Here is a 19,049-nt window from a genome sequence, read left to right as displayed (position 1 = left end):
TGTGTGTGTGTGTGTGTGTGTGTGTGTGTGTTGAAAGCAGTTCAAAGACTTGAATCCCTGGTGAGATTGAAGGTGTTTAGTGTTTTATTGTGCAAAACCAGGACTTCATAAGCTCACTCCACTCACTCTGTTTGCGGGGGATTAAAGAAAATAATATACTCTGCTTTTGGGGGATTGACCAATCAATCGGTGGCCGTCCAATCAATACTACAATTATGAGAGAACTAACTCAGCGAACTGAAGAAGAAAACACTGTACTTTAGATTTTAACTGTGCTGAACATTTTTTACACCTAGTGTAAGGACAAGCAATATTTATTGCCATGGTTGGCAAAAAAGAGGCACAATGCATGCATGCAGATAAGAGCATTATAATTTAATAAAAGTACCGAGGCCATTTCATTAAAACCATAAGAATATCAATATAATTGCATGCTAATCACTTACCCTGACCGTCCGTGGAAACAAAGGGCTACGGGTATAATTTGCATATTCTGAACTAACTTAGGTGACAGTTGCTGCATTCCTCTCATGTGATCATTGTGCCGGTAACATTTGATGAAATCTGCATTAAACCCAAACCTCTCAGGAATAAAAGCGGAAGAGGAGCCCTGGGCTTAACACACATCTTTCCACATTGGTCATGCATTGGGGGTTTTAGGGGGGTGTGTTCACATAATAATTGCAGGAATTGTACTCTTACAATGTCAGCATTGTACTTGTACATTTCTTACAGCAAATTAAGAGATATATAACAGGGAGCCTGTTTTACAGTTGCTGATGCTTGGCAAATGTGGAACTGATTTTAATGACGACGCCAGTGTTTTTCCTTGTTTGAATTTGTTTACTGTAAAGGTACAGAAGGTAATGAATTTTTTATTTTGTTTATTTTATCAATGCATTATATTGACGCTAGAATAATTGTTATGCAAAATTCTGGGTGGTGAGTTCTGAAATCTGAGATTTGTTTCTTTTTGGCCATCACCACATCTTTTATATATATATATATATTTTATATAAAATAAGTCCACATTTCCAGTTGTATTTTAAGACAATGATAATCAAATTAAATTTAAAAGATATTGTATGTTTGGGAAAAGTGTAAAGTACAAGCAAACATGTAAAAATGTTGGCATGGTCCTTTTATATTTGATATATTTCTTTGATGTAGACCATATCTCCATCATTAAAGTCATCTAAGAATAAAGAAGCATGGACTGCCTCTTGCAGGACTGCTTTGGCCACCAGTCACAGCTAGATCATTTTCAATGAATAAATAAAAAAAATTCCTCTCTTTTCCCCTCTTTAGGCCCGAGGGAGCAAGCAACTGCTGTGTGTTAGTGAAAGCAGGGAAACAGGTAGGGAAAAAGGATGTGGAAAGAGGAATGAGGGAGGAAGGAAGGGAAAGTGTGGGGCTAGACATGTTACCTGGCTATGACAAACAGCACACAACTGACACCCAAGCAAGCCAGCAGAATATACATCCAGATATCGGGCGAGAGGGGGTTGAGGAAGGAGAAGACCCCGGGGTTGGTGCCGTTGGGCTTGCGGTACAGGATACTTATCCCCAGCGTCATGTAGGGCTTCGAGAAGTCGATGACCTTCTCTCTGGCGTAGGTGATGGCCAGAGGAGCCACTGCCAAGTCTGCTTTCTGCAATGGCATAATACAGGTTGAGTGGGGTGGGGGGTAGGTGTTTGAGTCAACCAATAAAAAAAACAACCAATCGAATTAACATGGGAATTCTGTCGACAACTGGTCTGGTCAATGTGTACAGGAATTAGAGCCGCAACAGAGGAGAGAAATTAAACTGGATCAGCAGTTGGGAAGCTGAGTTTTTCTGGAAATTACAGGATATATGTCCTTTTGAGCCTTCTCATGTGGTGTCAAATGTGAGTCACTGAGGCAATTTTAAGATTAGATTAATCTGTGACAGATTATCCCCCTCAAACGTGAAATTAGCCGTTTTTGGTGCCCTGAGTTTTCTTTTTTTGCATAATCCCTCCAAGAAAAAAAATATCCATCAAACAGTGACAGTTTTACTGTTTTCTTCGTTAGAATTCTTGCTAAATGTCTTTGAAATTCTGTGGGTGGCGCTCTTTTCTGTATATGTTGCTAATGCTAACCAACAAACCAAAAAATTAATTAAAGCAAAAATTAATAAACTGGCTAGGAAATGGTAATTTCTCATTTTCTCCCTGCATCTTACTAACTGCAGCCCTGGTGATAGTTGACTCACATGGTCCATTAGCTCCCGCACCATGCCGTTCCATTGGCCCGTGCTCTCATCCAGCGCTCCGTACTTCCCATCTTCCACTAATCGCACCTCATAGCGGAAGCCCAGGATACCAGAGAGCTCCCTCAGCAGGTCGATACAGAAGCCCTCAAAACGGTCGTTCCCATACAGAGGCTTGTCTGACTTCTTAAACATCACATATGGCTCTTCCTGTACAGGGAAAACAAGTTTAGCTGTCGTTCTTTTCTTTGTGTATGCTGCTTGTGTTTTCATTTGTCTTTGTCTACCAGTATGGTGGATACACGCAGGGATTTGTTAGCCAGAGAGTCTGTGATGTTGGATGTCTTGCTTTTGTGAGACTCTGTCATATTCAGACCGCTGGGAGGATCCCATGTTCCAATCTGTTGAAATAGTTCAGTGTCATGTTTATATCACCTTGTCTACAGATAAGAAAAAGTAATATTAATATTTTTCTTTAGGACTCAGAAGTCACACATCATCAACTAAACCACTGTGTGACACACCTTTTCCAGCCCATCCTCCTTCAGACTGATAACATCCAGGTCAAAATCTGTCCTCAGTCCATTGGTCTTGTTAAAGAGAACACGTCCTGTCAAACCGTCCCAGTGAGCCTGAATTCAGAAGCACACAGCATTATAAGCTAAAATCTTCAGCACCACTATTACATTAACCTTCAAAGTATCGTCTTTTGCAGCAATATCAATCTAACTGCCAAACTTTTTTTGTCCCAATTATGAATTTTGTCTGGCTCTGCCTACACTGTCTATTTCAACAACATAACAAGAAACAATAAAGCAGCCGGAACAGAAGCAGGTTTGACAGGTAAGAGTTCATTATGCATGTGGTTCATTGTGCTTGAAGTTTCACTTCAAAGCCATTGGAGGAACAGACGGGCATGGAGAGCAATAGCAAACACAAGAGGGGGAGGAAGCGCTAGCTACTACAATGGCTCATTCTGAAAATTACCTGCAATGATACCTTCCACAGAATGAAAGAGCATTGTAGAACAAAGCAAATGGCTGACCCCGACTATAGTTAAGAAGCCACACAGATGCTTTGATATAAACACGGTGGAGACATGCACGGAGAAAGAGACAGGGCGTGAAACATCACAAAAAAACATGTTGCTGTGGATAATAAGGTGGTTATTTAGATTACATTACAATGAAGATTATTGTGTTGTTGCATTGTTAAGATTAGGCAATAAACTTGTTATAGATGTTTCTATGGGTTTTATCATGATGATCGCAATATCCTTCAAGAGAAAGACAATAATAATGCAAAATGTGCAACTGAAAGGAAGTTCACAAAAGAAATGCTTGCAAACATGTAAATGCGCTAATCAATACAACATGCCCAAGCTACAGTGTTCAGCAGATTCCGTAGGTGAAGACTGGGTGCACATTGATAGCAGTGATGGCTTTGTACCTCTTTGATGAGGCTGATGAAACGGCCCCCGAAGCGCCACGGTTTATGGCGATTACACTGCAGAGAGCTGACTGTGATCTGCTGTGATTGCTGCACTGCCACCGCCACCACATGCACGGCGTCGTACATTAGCGCTGCATCCGTCTACAAACAGGAAGGGGATGTCATTAGACATTTTCACAACACCTGCCAATACAGCTGTCCAAATGACCTTTAATCCGTCCATTCGCGGAGGGACACAAGAAGTCGTGTAAAATCTCAGGTGACTTGCTTTATTCTTTTGTCAGGACAAGAGAACATAAATTAGAAGTAATGCCAGCAGTAAATGCCCCGCACAAATGGCACCGTGTCTCAGCCTGTTAGTAAAAAAATACCCAACCACTGTCTGAGGCAATGAGAAAGCTCCGCCAGGGAGAGTCTCTCAGTGGAAGGCCAGCCTGTCACTGTGAAGACTAATGGTTCCTGATGGGTGTGCCTGCTCTCTAGAGGGAGGGAAAGCAAAACAGGCACCCGTGCATACGGGACAACTCTGACTGGCAGACTTTGTGTAACATGCTAAGTACACAGAACAAAGCACAGCTGGAATACATGTTTAACTGCATTGAAAAGCACATATGATAGCCATCCATAAAATCCCAGTAATAAGTCATCAATGAATATAAATTCTTGAGCTAAAATTTCTCACACTGACTGCGATGCTGAGGTTTATCTTTATTTTCTGCCTGGCACACATGAATTCCTTTCATGCTGTCTGTCCTCACAGTTTGAGACACTCTACATTTACCCAGGTCAACACATTACAGCTTTGCTCAGATCCTTTTTCTATGGTCCCACACAGGCTGAAATACACTGTGGTGATCTTATTTGACAAGTCCTGGATGACCAACCTGCGAGCGAGTATGAAAAATGACTTTGAGACCACAAAGTATCCGCAGCTATAGGGTCTTTGTGAATGCACTCGCTGTCGGAAAGAATGAGCAAGGCTTTGGCAGAGCTAGGCACACAGCAGGAGACCAGTGAGCTGCTGTTCAGCTCATATCAGTTCCCTATGTTGTCTCTATGTGCGCAGTGGAGCATCCATGCCATCCATGTGTGAGAAAAGGAATGCAGGAAGGGTCTGGGAGGGGCAGAAATTGTGCTACATGTACAATTTATTCAACCTATATTTATAGTGGCAGGTCAATTAAAGAAATAAATCTCACCTCCAACAGCAAGAAAAGAGAACATTCAAGTTAGAGAGGAGGGGAGGGAGTGGAATGTGGTTGTGGTGGTGGGCAGATTGTCAGTTTTTAACTTGTCCCCTCAGTTCTCCTGTGCTTTTGGAGTTTGGTGACTGCTGATGTCAAAGGCAGCAGCAGATCAGAGCATGGGAGACCCATCTCTGCACTCTTTCATCCCGACTGCTTCCCTGGGAAAGGCGACAGCTACTGCCATATCTGCTCTCCCAGCGCAGGCAGGCGGTGTGTGGATGCTGTGCTAGTGTTGTGGTGTTAATGGCAAATGCAGATTAGGAAGAGTCTGTCATTCTGCTAATCTATTTTTTTGAATACTGGGATGGAGTTTTTCACACAGTCAGTTTCCAAACACTACATTCTCCACTGAAGGGAAAGATTGGATGTCCAATCATCCAATTATTGTGTTATAAACTATATACAAAGATATTTTTTTTTTTAATTGCTCAATCTGGTTTGAGAAAAGTTGAAATAATCACATTCAGTTTCAGTCCACTTCTAAAGGGCCTGATACATTTTGAATTTATTCCACAAATTCACTTTGGAAATGGTTTCAGTTTGACAGTGACGGAGTTGATTTCCTGCAAATCAAAACAAATCTGTGCAGCTTTCTACTAATGTTTTTTGTCTACCTCTTTACTTTAGTTGTTGCTTTTGACTTTTTCCTCAAATCAATATTACATTCCTATTCTTCCATCTATGAACTCTTTATTAACTTGGGTCAACTACAGCATGCACATTATTTTCTAATAAAACAATATAAAGATATTTGGTGAAAAACACTTCTGGGGAAAAGAAATCAGACATCTTTTCACTAAAATTAGAGTGAGTTTGAAAGTTCTGCTTGCAAGTTTATTTTTTATCCAGTGGGGATATTTTAGCACAACCTTGATGCGTAACTAGAGGCTGATAATTTAGGATTTTTTTAAGATGACAGGGACTACTTTATGAGGAATCACATGCTGCATATGTGCAGTACACGATTTCAAAATTAAAACTTTGACGCCTTAAACATGCTACGATGACAATTGTATTGCATTCTAATAATATACAGTATATGGCCCTATCCAGTTTTTATCTAGACAATGATATAGACGGGAAATAGTTTATTGTAACATAAAGATCGATTTGCCTACAAGATATATCAGTCTATTTAAGAACCAGAGTTTATCAGATGCTTTACACTGTAAACACAGTTGTGTTTGCTACAGTGTTTGCACTCTGAGGTCAAATACTCCACAGAATCCCCCATCAGCCTCTTTGTTTGATTGATGCCATTCTATCAGACTTAACAAGCGTTCTTGGAAACATTTCCTCCATCTTTAAACGTTTGATTGCCGTAATATATCAAATATTGTCTGGCTCTAATGATTTATGTGGCAAAGATCTTTTTCCTGTTTGCCTTTGCAGCAGAACAATTCCTGAAGACTTCTTTGTGATAGAAACAAAGGGAGGCTGGCATCAAGTGGAAGAAGGAGAGATCAAGAGAAGTGTGTGGGGGGGGGTGAAACGATGGATCACAGCTCTGGCAGATTGCATTCAATTTAAAAACAATCCAAGAGCGATCTTGATATTTATTTCAGAGCCAAGCATTGGTCCTATGGGGTGTTTTAAGTGCTATAAGTGAAACCAATCTCAAACCCCAGGGACACTCAGACAGAGAGGGGAAAGGGTTTCAGACAAGATGCCCAAAATCTTTGTTGCCTTGACTTTCTCGCCTCTCTGTCTCTCTTTCACTCAAACACCTACATAACCACCTGCAATCAAACACAGAGCTCTCTCTGCTTCAATAAAAGTACCAGCCAAGATGCCCTTTTCCTAGGCTACATTTAATGACTCAATTTCTTTTCCATGCATATCTTCCTTTCCACTCCATGATGTCTTAGCTCATCTTTGCATGAACATGACACATGAGGAGCATACAAATAATAACACAGACATGCAGGAACCAATTAGCAAGATGTGTGTACGCCACACACCAAAACGGGAACACGCTCAGACATAGTGACTAACCTCAAGCTTCCCAGAGGCATGCCTCGTTTGTTGTAGTTGCATGCAGTTTCCTAAATTTAGAACAGGTGAACTGCAAACTCTACTGAACTTGCCACTGTGTGTCTGTCTATGTATGTGTGTATTTACACAAATATATTCCTTTTCACTGCATCAGTATTCACACCAGCTCTCCACCTGTACATAAATCCTCTCATAATGTTGCACCCTGAAAAACGGCATCTCTCTCAATCAGTCGTCCTCTCCCCAGCATTCCTCCACACACACCCACCCACACCCACACACACAACTGCCGTTGCTTGTGTACAGTAGAACTCCAGTGTTTATACATATCATATACATCTGATTAGCCTAATGAGATTAGCACTGACCTGTTATTCACCATGCATCACTGGGCTCCAGCTGCCAAGCCCAGAGCAATGCAACGCATACACACACACACACACGCATGCATGCACGCGCACGCAGCATTGCCATCAGCATCAGAGTCACAGCGTCAGCGGGAGAGAGAGAAACTCATTGTTTTCTTGGAGCCGAAGTCACTCTGCCCTCAGATCACAGACGGACCCATGGGGTTTGATGATTTGATAGAAGAAGGAGGTAATTATTCATTTCATTCCATAGTTTATATGTATTTGTTCTGCTTCAATGCACAGTATGTGCAAGTCTATGAGTCACACTTTCTGCTGTTAGACACATAACTGGTTTTCTAAACTTTATAATGTTTAGCAATTCAATCTTCGTAAGTTAATTTTCTGTAATAACAACACCATAATATTTAAATTTAACTCTCCCTCCCACTAAGTGAGACAATTAAATTGGGGAAATTGTCACGATGAGGACGGACACTCGTGGGAAATGTCTTCACACAATTAGGGATGAATTTTAAACTTAGTAAGAAATATGGCCCCCTTTAAGAGCAGCTAGTGGGTGAGCGAACCACATTGACAAAAGTGGATTGTCTGAAAATGGATGAGGATCCGAAACACTTCCTGTCATATCAATTACAATGAGGATTTTGGGAAATACATGTATTTGCTTTTTTGTCGATAGTAACATGAGAAGATTGATACCCCCTGTAAGAAAGCAAATATGGGTAATTCCCAAATTTAACAATTCATAGAGTAAGCATACAGTTTACAGATGTTTCTGAGGCCTCAAAATACTCTCAATATTAGTACGCCTATGCTTTTCTTTTTCTTTTTAGAACTACTGTAGTAATTAAATTTTAATGCAAGATGCAACCATGTATTTCTGGCATTGGTGTGTTACATTAGACCCTGGGGGATGAAACTGAGTCAGTGCACTGAGAATTGTGCAAACTTTCACTTCTAGGACAAAAATGAAAAGACAAGAGTTGAAAAACACTGAAATGTGACATATGTGATTTATGGGGCATATTATAGCTGTTTGAGGCCTCGTAGCAGAGAAGGGAAAGCAGGCAGTGTCAAATCATTTCGGTGGGGAAAAAGCCCTCGGGTGACTGAAACTCTGTATAGTGCCATCTCTCTCTGTCCATAACTTTTCCACTCTGTCTCTCTTTGTCTCTTTCTTTCTGGCCGCGGATGTTCTGCCCCTGTTGCTCCTCAGTCCATCCTTCCTTCCTTTCTACTGTAACTCTTTCTCTCTTTCATCCCTTTTGTCTTTTTGTCTTCCCTCTGCCTTCCCCGGTTGCTCTCTACAGTATTTTACTGAGTGTGGGTATATTTGGGGCTCTTCCAGTAGTGTCGCTGTCATTTTTCTTTTTTTTGTGTGCGTTGGATGTTTAATCCCTTTCTCACATTGCATTTCCACATGCTGAGGCAACGGAGCAGCTTTGTTGCATTTTTTTAATGAGTTTTTTTTTTTTCCACAGGAAAGTAAGACTGCCTTCTTCCGACGAGTACCCCTGGGCAACGGATCCATTGATGGTGCAGGATTTATGTGAAAGCACATTCATGGTTTTATTGTAGATTTAAGCACATTTTAAAGGGGAATAAAGGACTACACTGCAGAGTTATTTTGTTTAAAAGAAAGCACCCTGTGGGAGTAGTGAGAGAGTGGGTTGAACTCTCTTAGGTGTATGTGTATTCAGTATTGATATGGTGCGATTAAACTATCTTATTAAATACTGACAGATGCATGAATTATGACAAATCCCCACTCTGACCGAAACACTTGCCTCAACACTGTACATTTCATGCCACTACAGATTATATTTGAACTTGGGAAAAACAGTCAGAAGGGGAGAGGGAGTTAGTGACCTTATCAAAACGTTGAAAACAAACAATTTGTATACATAGCTAAATGGGAGAAAACATGCACAGACTGCTCATACTAACTACCTAGTCCCTCTTCTGTTTGTTCCAAACAAACCCCTGATGCTGCTGCCAGAATCACAAATCTTGCACACAAGATTTTTCCCTACAGAAATGTCTAATTTTGGGTGAAAGAAAAAGCAATAAGCAGAATATATTTATTTTGCGCAAAACAAGATTAAGAGTCTACAGCCACGCCAGCAGCTCTGTGAGGCTGCATTTATCAACAGCAGTGCTTTGAGCTAATGTCAGCATGCTAACTTGCTTACAAGGACAATGCTAACATGCTGATGTTAAGTAAGTTGGCATGCTAACATTTGCAAATTAGCAAGTTAACACAAAGTACAGATGGGACTGATAGGAATGTGATTTGTGCATAGGTATTTGGTCATACACCATAATATTGGATACATTCAAAACTTGACTTCCTTGATAAAAAAATCAAGGGTTTATTAAAGTAACCCCTTGAAACATATTATAAGACATCCTGTGGAAGACATTTTATGAGAATCCTTTTAAATTCACTCAAAACCACAAATGTTACCCACATGATGGCACTGGAGGAAAAATCATGGGATCACCACAATCAGTTATGGTTACATTCTCTAGGGATTATAACTGTGTGTACAGAATGTTATGGCAAACCATCCAATAGTTGTTGAGATATTTCAGTGGAGACCAAAGTGGTGGACCAACTGACATACAGACCTACACTGCCATCCCTAGAGTCATGCCGCTAGCTGGGCTAGAAATGGAGGGAGGGAGATCACAGATTATTATTGGAAGTAACTGCCCAATAGAAACATTGAATATGATACATCCCTCACTATTTTATTAAGTCTGACAAAGGTAGGTAGTGAATGCTCGGAGCAGTGGGGTCCCACCATACACTTTAGGCAACAGCCTGCTGTTGGCAGCACCGTCCACTTCAGAGTTCACCATAATTAGCACCACGCTGCCTAACCTACAGCTGATTAAGTGGCTGTTTAACATGGTGGCCTTTCCCCATATTTAATCAGCCTCCAGCCACGTTTAACTTAAGAAGCCAGAAGGTGCCAACAGGTTTTTTCTTTGTCTCACTTCATCAAATAAATACCCTTTCCAAAATGCTCATAGTAACACAGCTTTTGCAATTCAAATGATATTGTTAGGTAATCTGTTTGCCGGTTTATTGTCATTTTAACCTATTAAAAAAAAAACTCTTGTTCTAAATTCGACCACTCCATCTCTTTCCCGCTGCCTGTTTTCGCTCACAAAAGGCTTCTATGGACCAAGGGAGCATTGGTGCTAATAATGTTGATGCTGTGCCAAGCCCAGCTGGTGGTGCCCGGCACAGGGCATCGAGTGTCTGCTCTCCACAGTTGCTGTCTTTAAAAGGCTCTCTCTTCTGCCAACTGGGATCAGAGGGAGGGAGATCACATTGCTGTAATGGACGCAACCAACCTGTGAACCTGTTTGGAGTGCAGCCTGGTAGCTCTGCATATCAAATACAACATTGAAGCACTATTCTATTTAGCTGCGAAGAAAATGTGTTTTCAAAGCACCTGAGAGCAGGTTGCAATATATATATATATATATATATATATATTTGAGAGAAAAAAAATGATAAATTGGCTACAGGTTAAAAATGACAAACCTTACAAATGTTTGATAAGGGCCAGTTAAATTTGGTTAATAACGATTTTTAACCAACACCTGTACTGAGTGGAATATTTTAAAGAATATAATATACTGCTGGACAAATTATATAATTGCTTCACTGGTTTTAGACAATTTTGGCATTTAGGTACTTTAATCCTTTGTTAATAAAAGCTGACATTACTATTGATATTAATATACGGTATTTGTGATAAGCTCAAATTGGCCAATAATAACAGTTATGCTGATGCATCAGTTGGCTGCTGAATTAAATTGTATCTGCTACACTATATGCTGGTATTTACTGAGCTCATCCAATATACTGTGGAACTTATTTAAGCTGCTGGGGGAAAACTCAGTTTTAAACAAATAAAATTAATCCCCAAATACTGGATCTAATTTCCAGTAAAGTTTATTTGTGCACTGATTCATATCAGGCAAAATAACAGAATGTGTCCCCTTTTCAATATCACATTGACTGGGGAACTCAAAATTTGGCTACACATCTACATCGAGGACTCTCATTTGGTTGAAATGCTGCATGAATGAAGCTCACAAGGGAGAGGGATTCATGTGGAGCTATTCTCTTGCCATTGTCAGATTGCAGGCAGCCATGTGCTCCCCAACAACAAACCTGAGCCAAGTCCTCCCCTTTGGGAAGCCACCAAACATGGGGAAGTGAATCAGACATCTTACAGTATGTGCTTCACACTTACACACAGTACAATACAAACACATCTAGCAGATTCCTTTGTACCGTTCTTGTTATGTGGGTGGCTCCTACTCTACTCCCAGCAGGGCTTGTTAATGCCACAAGGTATCTGTTCTCTCGCCCCTCTTTCTCTGTCCCCCTGTACACTTCTCTGCAACAATGCTCCCTCCCCGTTTCTCTTACTCTGTACACAGTACCCCTTTATCCCGTCCAAAGACACAATCTTTAATCTTAGTTTAACCAAATCATCCACCCCGAAAAGTTACAAATTCAAGCTAAAACCTGTTGACATAATTTCAGTCTTTATTAATTTGGGGGTCACTGGTGGTACCGATAAGTGTTATTTAATAATACAGGTCCCAGACTTCAGTTCATAATTACGAGTATCGATCACTGAGGACAGCAAACACACCTTGAGTGGCCAATCAAACACTGGCTGAGAGGAATCCATTGTATCATAGTTTTAATCGAAGTCTGACAAAGAAGTCTACTGAACTCATGATTGAATGTTATCTTTATTAAAATGCACGTATGCTTCAGATTTTGTCTCAAGAATCACGTGCTGGGGCCATGTTTTACAAAAGCTTGTCAAATAATTGTCATTCACAAATGCAGATACATTGGCAGGTACAGGTATAGAGATGGTTTTGATAAGTGAAATGTTTCCAAATTACAAGGAGAGGAAATTATCTCATGTTGCAAATCACAGCTTGCAAATCTCGTGAAAAATGGGACCCAGTATATGTGAATGCATCATTTCCTGTCAATCCCTTGTGCATGGGTATGCACATTGTTTCCCATGGGGGAAAGGCAGACTACCATAGGGAGGCAGTTACATAATCCAAATACATTGCATAGCTATTGCTGGAAATATGCTGGCCATAAACAGTATATAGTATATTATATATATTTTCCTTTGGACATCCCTATGTATTTGTCTCTCTCTTCCTGTCTTTCATTATTTGTTTGTCACTAAAACTAGCTTTCCTTGTATATATGTACAATGCTGCTTTTTTTTTTAATCACAGTCATTAACAATTATTTACTGTACAGTATCCCGCGAAAGCTTGCTGAGCAGGCATGTTGTGCTGATTTCAACTTAAGTGTCTTGCTCAAGGATATCTCAGCAATATCTGCTGATGGAAAGGAACAAAAACAGTCACATTAGCAGATTCTCTTTACTTGTGCCAATATCTTAAGTAGGCTAACTTCATGTTTCTAATGGTCGTGACACACCAACCCAATAATCAGCACAGAACACACCAAACAGACTCGAGTCACTGACCTTGCCAGACTCCAGTCTGTTTGGTGTGTTCTGTGCAGTGGTCCGAAGGTGCTTCTGCCTTCATTTGACTGACCTGACATGCTCAGATGGAAGGTGGGCACTGCCGGCAGTCAGTCTCACATGACCAATCTGATTGGTGGAGTGCAAATCCAGAAACGAGGAGCGGGATGAGTGGGACTAGAGTCTCTCAAAATCTTATCAAAATCTTTCAAACTTAACTTTGTTGATCTGAAATGAAGACAGATTCAATAACTGCATGGCCTATTTCTCGCATAAAATGTTTTCAGAAACACGTTTTGTGAGTAAAATATGAGATTGTATTCTGAACAAGCCGCCATGGACAGTCTGGCTTTGAATTTCCGGAGGAACCAGACCCATGTGACACGTTCCAAACAGATGCCAGTTTTTCATTTTTGGGCGACAATTCAGATTAGCGCCACCTGCTGTTATGGAAACGTATTTCGTTTTTTTGCTTTGGTGTGGTCTGAGGCCCTTTTTTGACCAACTCGAGGAGACTGATCAGTCTAACTGCCTTTTATGCTGAGGGTCCGCCGTCTGGTTGGTTTGTCAAGGGCTTAAATCATTTAGCCTGTGTTGCGCTAAGATGTATTTTACAGTGTCCCATGTAAAGTTAACCAGCAGCCCCATCATTATTATGAGCTATTACACCAGAATTGCATTGCTGTCACTGGAGAACATCCCACCCTCTGTTGTGGTAATTATAGCTCAATGAAATGTAGACATAAATGAAATGATGTAGATGTAGAATATATCTGGCCCTAAAGCCTCAGTGAGGCGTGCAACTGGGAAACTGTTTTTGTCTTTTTCTCAGTTAAATCCAAGTATATACTTAGCTCAGTGAATGGGGATTTAAAAGAATGCAAATTACAACAAAGCATTAAACCAAATATCTAATTAACTCCATACAATAATTATCCACAGATGGGAAACAATGAATAATAAGTCCATCCATCCATCCAGCTAGCCAGCCATCCATCCATCCACCCATCCACCCATCCATCCATCCATACTAAACAGGTCTTGGGTCTCTAACTGCTGTTAATTCACATTAAGATCGAAGTTACAACAATTTGAGCTCCAAATTACTCTAGGGGCATGGTTAAAGAGTCTGCACAAACACTTTCATGTCCACACACAAATGAACTGAACTGATTAGCATCTCCACTCTTATTATGCACCGCTCCACGCCAGCGATACCTCTGACAAACAGCGTTAGGAAGAAGGGACCGATTGCGTTTGTGGCTGCGAGGCTGCCTGGGCCGAGGAGGGACATCTCATTATGCATCCTTCCCTGAGACAACACTCGGCCTCACCCAAGGCGCAGAGTGTCACTGTGATTTTACACTAGCCTGAATTAATGTGAGCCTAGTGGCGTGGCAAAACATTGCATGCACCACTCGAATGTTGGGAACACCCACACCCCCATCTTTTCTGCCTGTTCTCCTCATCAACTCCCCTCCTGCTGCCTCCATCTCACCCCCCACACCCCCATCCCTCCTCCTCCTCCCATCTCAGTCAATCAGTTCTTCATAAAATCACAAGGTGACACGGACGGCGTTGTCCTGGTAACCATCGCTACACAACTGTTGCCTGGTCACCGAGCACAAACAAGCCAAGAGCCCAGCATTGCTTCTCTGTTGCAGAGAATGAGAACAAGGCTTGAGAGAGGGGAAATAAAGGCTGGAGGGAGGGTCGGGGGTGGAAGGTCACACACTGGCTGCTGCAGCCCTCTTTCATTTAATGATACCCTTCAAGGTGGCTTCTGAGCCAGGAGCACTGCAGCATAAATATCAGGCAGATCTACAAATGAATTAAACACTTTTTAGTTGCAGAGAAACCAAACCATTATTCTAACCACCACGTTTATAATGTAGGTACGGGCTATTTGTCAAAATCACCAGCAGAACTGCTTCTCCATAGTTCCTTTATTATACCATTAAAATGAGAATTTTTTATATTCATGCTGCCATTTCTTCATTGACGCATTATAAGGAATCCTTTTAAGACGAAACACTCCAAAGAATAAAATACATCAGTGCCGGGATTTATAAATAGAGCACTCTAATGAAGTACTTTATCAAGCTTGCGTGAGCCTTTGGACGCATTATTCATTATTATAGTCCAGTGAGATATGTCAATATGTAGTATTGGATCTGACAAAATGATTCATGCAATGCTAATTAATCAATTCAACATTTCCACTAATATGCATTAATATCCGTCTGAGGAAATAAATCAAGTGATTTAACCTCTTTGTGCGTTGCATTAATCTTTTTGCATACATACAGTAACTGCTTCGCTTGGTTTTGCACACTTTAGTGCCACATGACAAAAAAAGATACACATACTGTTGTTTGAAGGAAATAAAATATGATGTCTATATTTACTGTATGTGTCTGGCATGAAATTAAACTGCGGTATATTTAATGGATTTATTTAGTAAAGACACATTTCAGATTTCTAGAAGTGAGTAAATTAAAGCTGTGACTGATATATGAATAGGCACTTCTTTCCTATAGTCTTTGATGAAAAGACACATCTTGCATTACACATATTTCTGATGCCAGATAAAGAAAGACTAGCTGAAAGCAGGAAAAAAAGGTGTTTGTGTGCAAGGAAGGTGTTGCGAGGGAGGTGGAGTAAACTCACTGTTTACAACAACACCCAGACCCAGAAAGGGACCTTGAATGTCCATGATGAGCTGCATTCACTTGTTCACTTTCAAATCACCTTATCCCATGATTTTTTGGATGCCATCCTGAAAAAAACCAAGGCCATAATTTCCATCCAATTTGTTGCATCTCTCTGCATGAACACTGACAGATTGTCATATTTTGGCCATGCTCCCAGAGGAGTGTTGCGAGAGGCAGAAGGGCAGATAAACGGCTATTACCATTCACACCACCTCATTATGGAGCATTTAGACCCAGGAACACCAGCCCAAAAGCACCACACAGTGGGCGTTCATTCTGCTCCCGTGCTCACCCCAGAAGCACTTTACCATGGAGCTTGTGATTGACAACCGGTGCTCATGTGTATTCTCCTCAAAAACTATTGTATATTTCAAAACATGATTTAAAAAAAAATACAGTTGCCTTGGTAATTAAACATCATTATATATACACACACAAATGTCTGCAGCATAAAACTCCTGAAGGAGCCGTTACATTTCATCAGATTGATTTGGTCATCTTGACCTATAAGCATGTTTTTGCACACACAGCATACCATTTGCATTACATAAGCGGCATAAAAAAGTTTGAGCTTACCGTCATGAATCCATCCAGCAGGCCTGAGTCTGGTTTTGGCGGGGCTTGTAGTCGCTCCATTGACCACTTCTCAATGATTGACGACACCTGAGAGTTTTCTGTGTTGAGGATGCGGAACCCGGTCATGTTGACTCCACTAAAACGGTACGGTTCCATGTCGAGGGCAAAAAGGTCCTGAATACATGAGGATCAAAATCTAGTGTTAAGCTGCAGAAATAATTAATTTCTCATCTTTGCTTGTACACTTCTATACTGTGCATCTCTCATGTGTCCTCAGTAATTAAGAGCAGTCATTTGAGTGGCAGCAAGTGAGAGTAGAAGAGGGCAGTTGAAGGTATTTCAGGAGTCATTTTATCTCATGCGGAGGCAGCAGCCTTAATGAAGGCAAGGCTTTCAAGGTTACAGGCAGGCTTTTGGTGGACTGCCATCTATCATGTGGAAGTGAAAGGACAACCCAATTGTCCTGCATACAGCATGTCTGGCATCTCACCAGGCGGATGTCTTTGGGATGCAACAACACAGTTGACAGAGCAACAGCAGGTGATGGACGCAGAATGGGGGTGCCACGGTCAATGTTTGCTGTCCTATTCCAAAAGCAGCATGCATGGCTTGGCACCAGTATACAGCAGCTTTGGCCAGCACAGTGGCCTCAAACCGGCCAACACACGGGCTGATGTTAGGCATGTTTCCTCCCTGACAAGCAGAAGTATGCCTGTTGACAGAGGCCTGTAATCACTATTCTCTTTACTTTTCCAATGACATACTAGCTGTCACTCACTCCACTTTCATCTAGCCAGGTTCTTATGTGAATGCACAAGGGATAGTTAGATGTCCTGTCCACTGATAAATGTATTTTTCAGGTCAGTTTTCTCCAACCTTTCCATCAGACTTTCCAATTGTGCTTCAAACAACACAGCATGCCATTTATTTGTTAGCTATAATGGACCAAATGGGTGACAGTCTCATCTGCTCAGGGCTATTATCTGAGCTCTCAGTCTTCTGTTCTCTGGGCTCAGGGAAGATGTGCTGCTGTTCATCTGCAGAGTGGTGAGCTATATTTGTAGTGGCTAGATCAAAGAACTTAAGAGAACTTCAATCACTGCTAGAGTCAGAATTAAATATATCCAACTGCTTTTGTTTTCTACACTCAGGGTTGATAGAGTATATTTATAATCAACACCATGACAATGAGTCAGCTTTTCAAGGCAATCTATTTCTATCAGCACAAATATGGGTTTGAAGTAGTAAATAATAGCATGTTGTTCTTTGTCTGGCTCCTGATGACTCATATTTATTATTTATTCTCAGAGAAGAAACGCGGCTTTCAGACACAGACGGACGGATGCATTTTTGCCTTTCAACAAGCAGGGCAAGAAGCCACAACAACAACAAAAAAAAATCTGTTCAAACCACACACATTTTCAGGTAGATAGTGCTGTGCAAAAAAATGGCAACATATTAAATAACTGCATTTTTTCAAAATGAAAAAGCGTACTCACCAGGGTAGTAAAAATATAATGGTAGTATTCTGTCATCATACCCATGGCCAGGGCCTACAGGAAGAAAAGCACATCTGTTTAGTAAGTAAAAATTAATAATACATATTTTTGAATAAAATTAATATTGATGAGAGGATTACTCTATTCAATTAGTTTTAAATGTGCAGTTAGCTTTTATTTAACTTCTATAGTCTGATACTGAGATCTCTTCACTGACCAGGAAGTCAGCTGAGAAAAGAAAATGTTTCACATTAAAAGAGAACAGCATAGTGCTAGAGCATTTTGAATCGGGCGGCCAGGTGGGGTTGATAATTGATTAAAAGACATATATAATTATTCTTACACTTACAGTCAGGAAAACACTGTGTGGCCATTGCAAACACAAGAAAGCATTTCAGTTATTGGACAAAGACGTACAGTATACTCCAACTTCAATCAATAAATCAACCAACCAACTTCGTCAATAAATAATCATTCTTGTTGCTTCCCGTAGACGCACACAGGAGAATTCAAGCAGTGCAATACACTTACACTGAGAAGAATTCAGTTCAATAAGAACCCCCACCTTTCTCATAAATAATGTGCCTCAGTAAAATTAATTTAACATGCCTGTGAGCAGAATTAGACTTTCTAATTAAAAAACCTTTATTGTGCAACGGAGAGCTTCCATTATGATGGGTCAGTAGTAGAGATCTAATATTCTACAAAGAGATTAAAGACGCACAGTGCAGAAAGTAGATATCTGAATCCTTTGCATCAGTACTTAAAGAGAGAATAATAAAGGGAAAGGAACACACACTGTATGAGCTTATTGTTTTAGTGCATATTCATAATGAATGAACTATGAGTCTATGTATTGAGCACTGAGTCTATGCTACTATAAAGGGAAATTACGCACATTTTGGGATTGCAGTTAATTCAGTAATTTAATTTTAATTCAGGAAGATTAATCACTCCTTTTATTCAAAAATGACATTTGCATTAACTTAACTGCTCTTACTGTTTACATATTCAACTTAAAAGGTGAATGGTATGGAACTCCAATGACATTAATTGTGTAAAATATATAAACAAGCCAACAATTTGTGGAATAATTAAATAATAATTTAAATTTCACATACCAGTAGGACATGTTACTTCATCATTCATTTTAATTTAATTATAGGCAACTTCAAAAGTCTTTCATATTGGTGCACTTTTACTTTATGTGAAGTTTTATCCATTTATACTTATTCATTTATTCATCTATTATTAATTAATGCCTCGGAAACCCCCCGTTGGAGTTGGTTTAAGGTGCTCTAAGCGATGTCACGCGTGTTTTAGGCTACAACATTTCTTGTTACATGCAGCAAACATCTCCTCACTATCTGCAAGCTGCCTGTCCCCAGAACACACTGTAAAAA

General features: G+C 40.4%; 1 protein-coding gene across 3 annotated transcripts in view; it reads right to left on the bottom strand.

Moving 5' to 3' along the window:
• LOC116705926 (glutamate receptor ionotropic, kainate 2) overlaps window positions 1-19,049 on the bottom strand; it is a 77,068-nt gene that overhangs the window by 36,626 nt on the left and 21,393 nt on the right. For all 3 annotated transcript variants that reach the window (XR_004336088.1, XM_032542403.1, XM_032542405.1), the window contains exons 5-11: window positions 17,647-17,700; window positions 16,148-16,321; window positions 3,684-3,827; window positions 2,759-2,866; window positions 2,522-2,635; window positions 2,238-2,444; window positions 1,428-1,651 (exon numbers count right to left, since the gene is read on the bottom strand). Coding sequence is in view for 2 of the 3 variants with exons in the window: in XM_032542403.1 (XP_032398294.1) it covers window positions 1,428-1,651; window positions 2,238-2,444; window positions 2,522-2,635; window positions 2,759-2,866; window positions 3,684-3,827; window positions 16,148-16,321; window positions 17,647-17,700 (1,025 nt within the window). In the remaining variant the exon portion in view is untranslated. The remainder of the gene's footprint in view (window positions 1-1,427; window positions 1,652-2,237; window positions 2,445-2,521; window positions 2,636-2,758; window positions 2,867-3,683; window positions 3,828-16,147; window positions 16,322-17,646; window positions 17,701-19,049) is intronic.

The sequence above is a fragment of the Etheostoma spectabile genome, chromosome 18 (assembly GCF_008692095.1).
Source record: "Etheostoma spectabile isolate EspeVRDwgs_2016 chromosome 18, UIUC_Espe_1.0, whole genome shotgun sequence".
Lineage (NCBI taxonomy): Eukaryota > Metazoa > Chordata > Actinopteri > Perciformes > Percidae > Etheostoma > Etheostoma spectabile.
The sequence above is the reverse complement of the archived record's forward strand: the minus strand, read 5'-3'. Positions and strand labels throughout refer to the sequence as shown.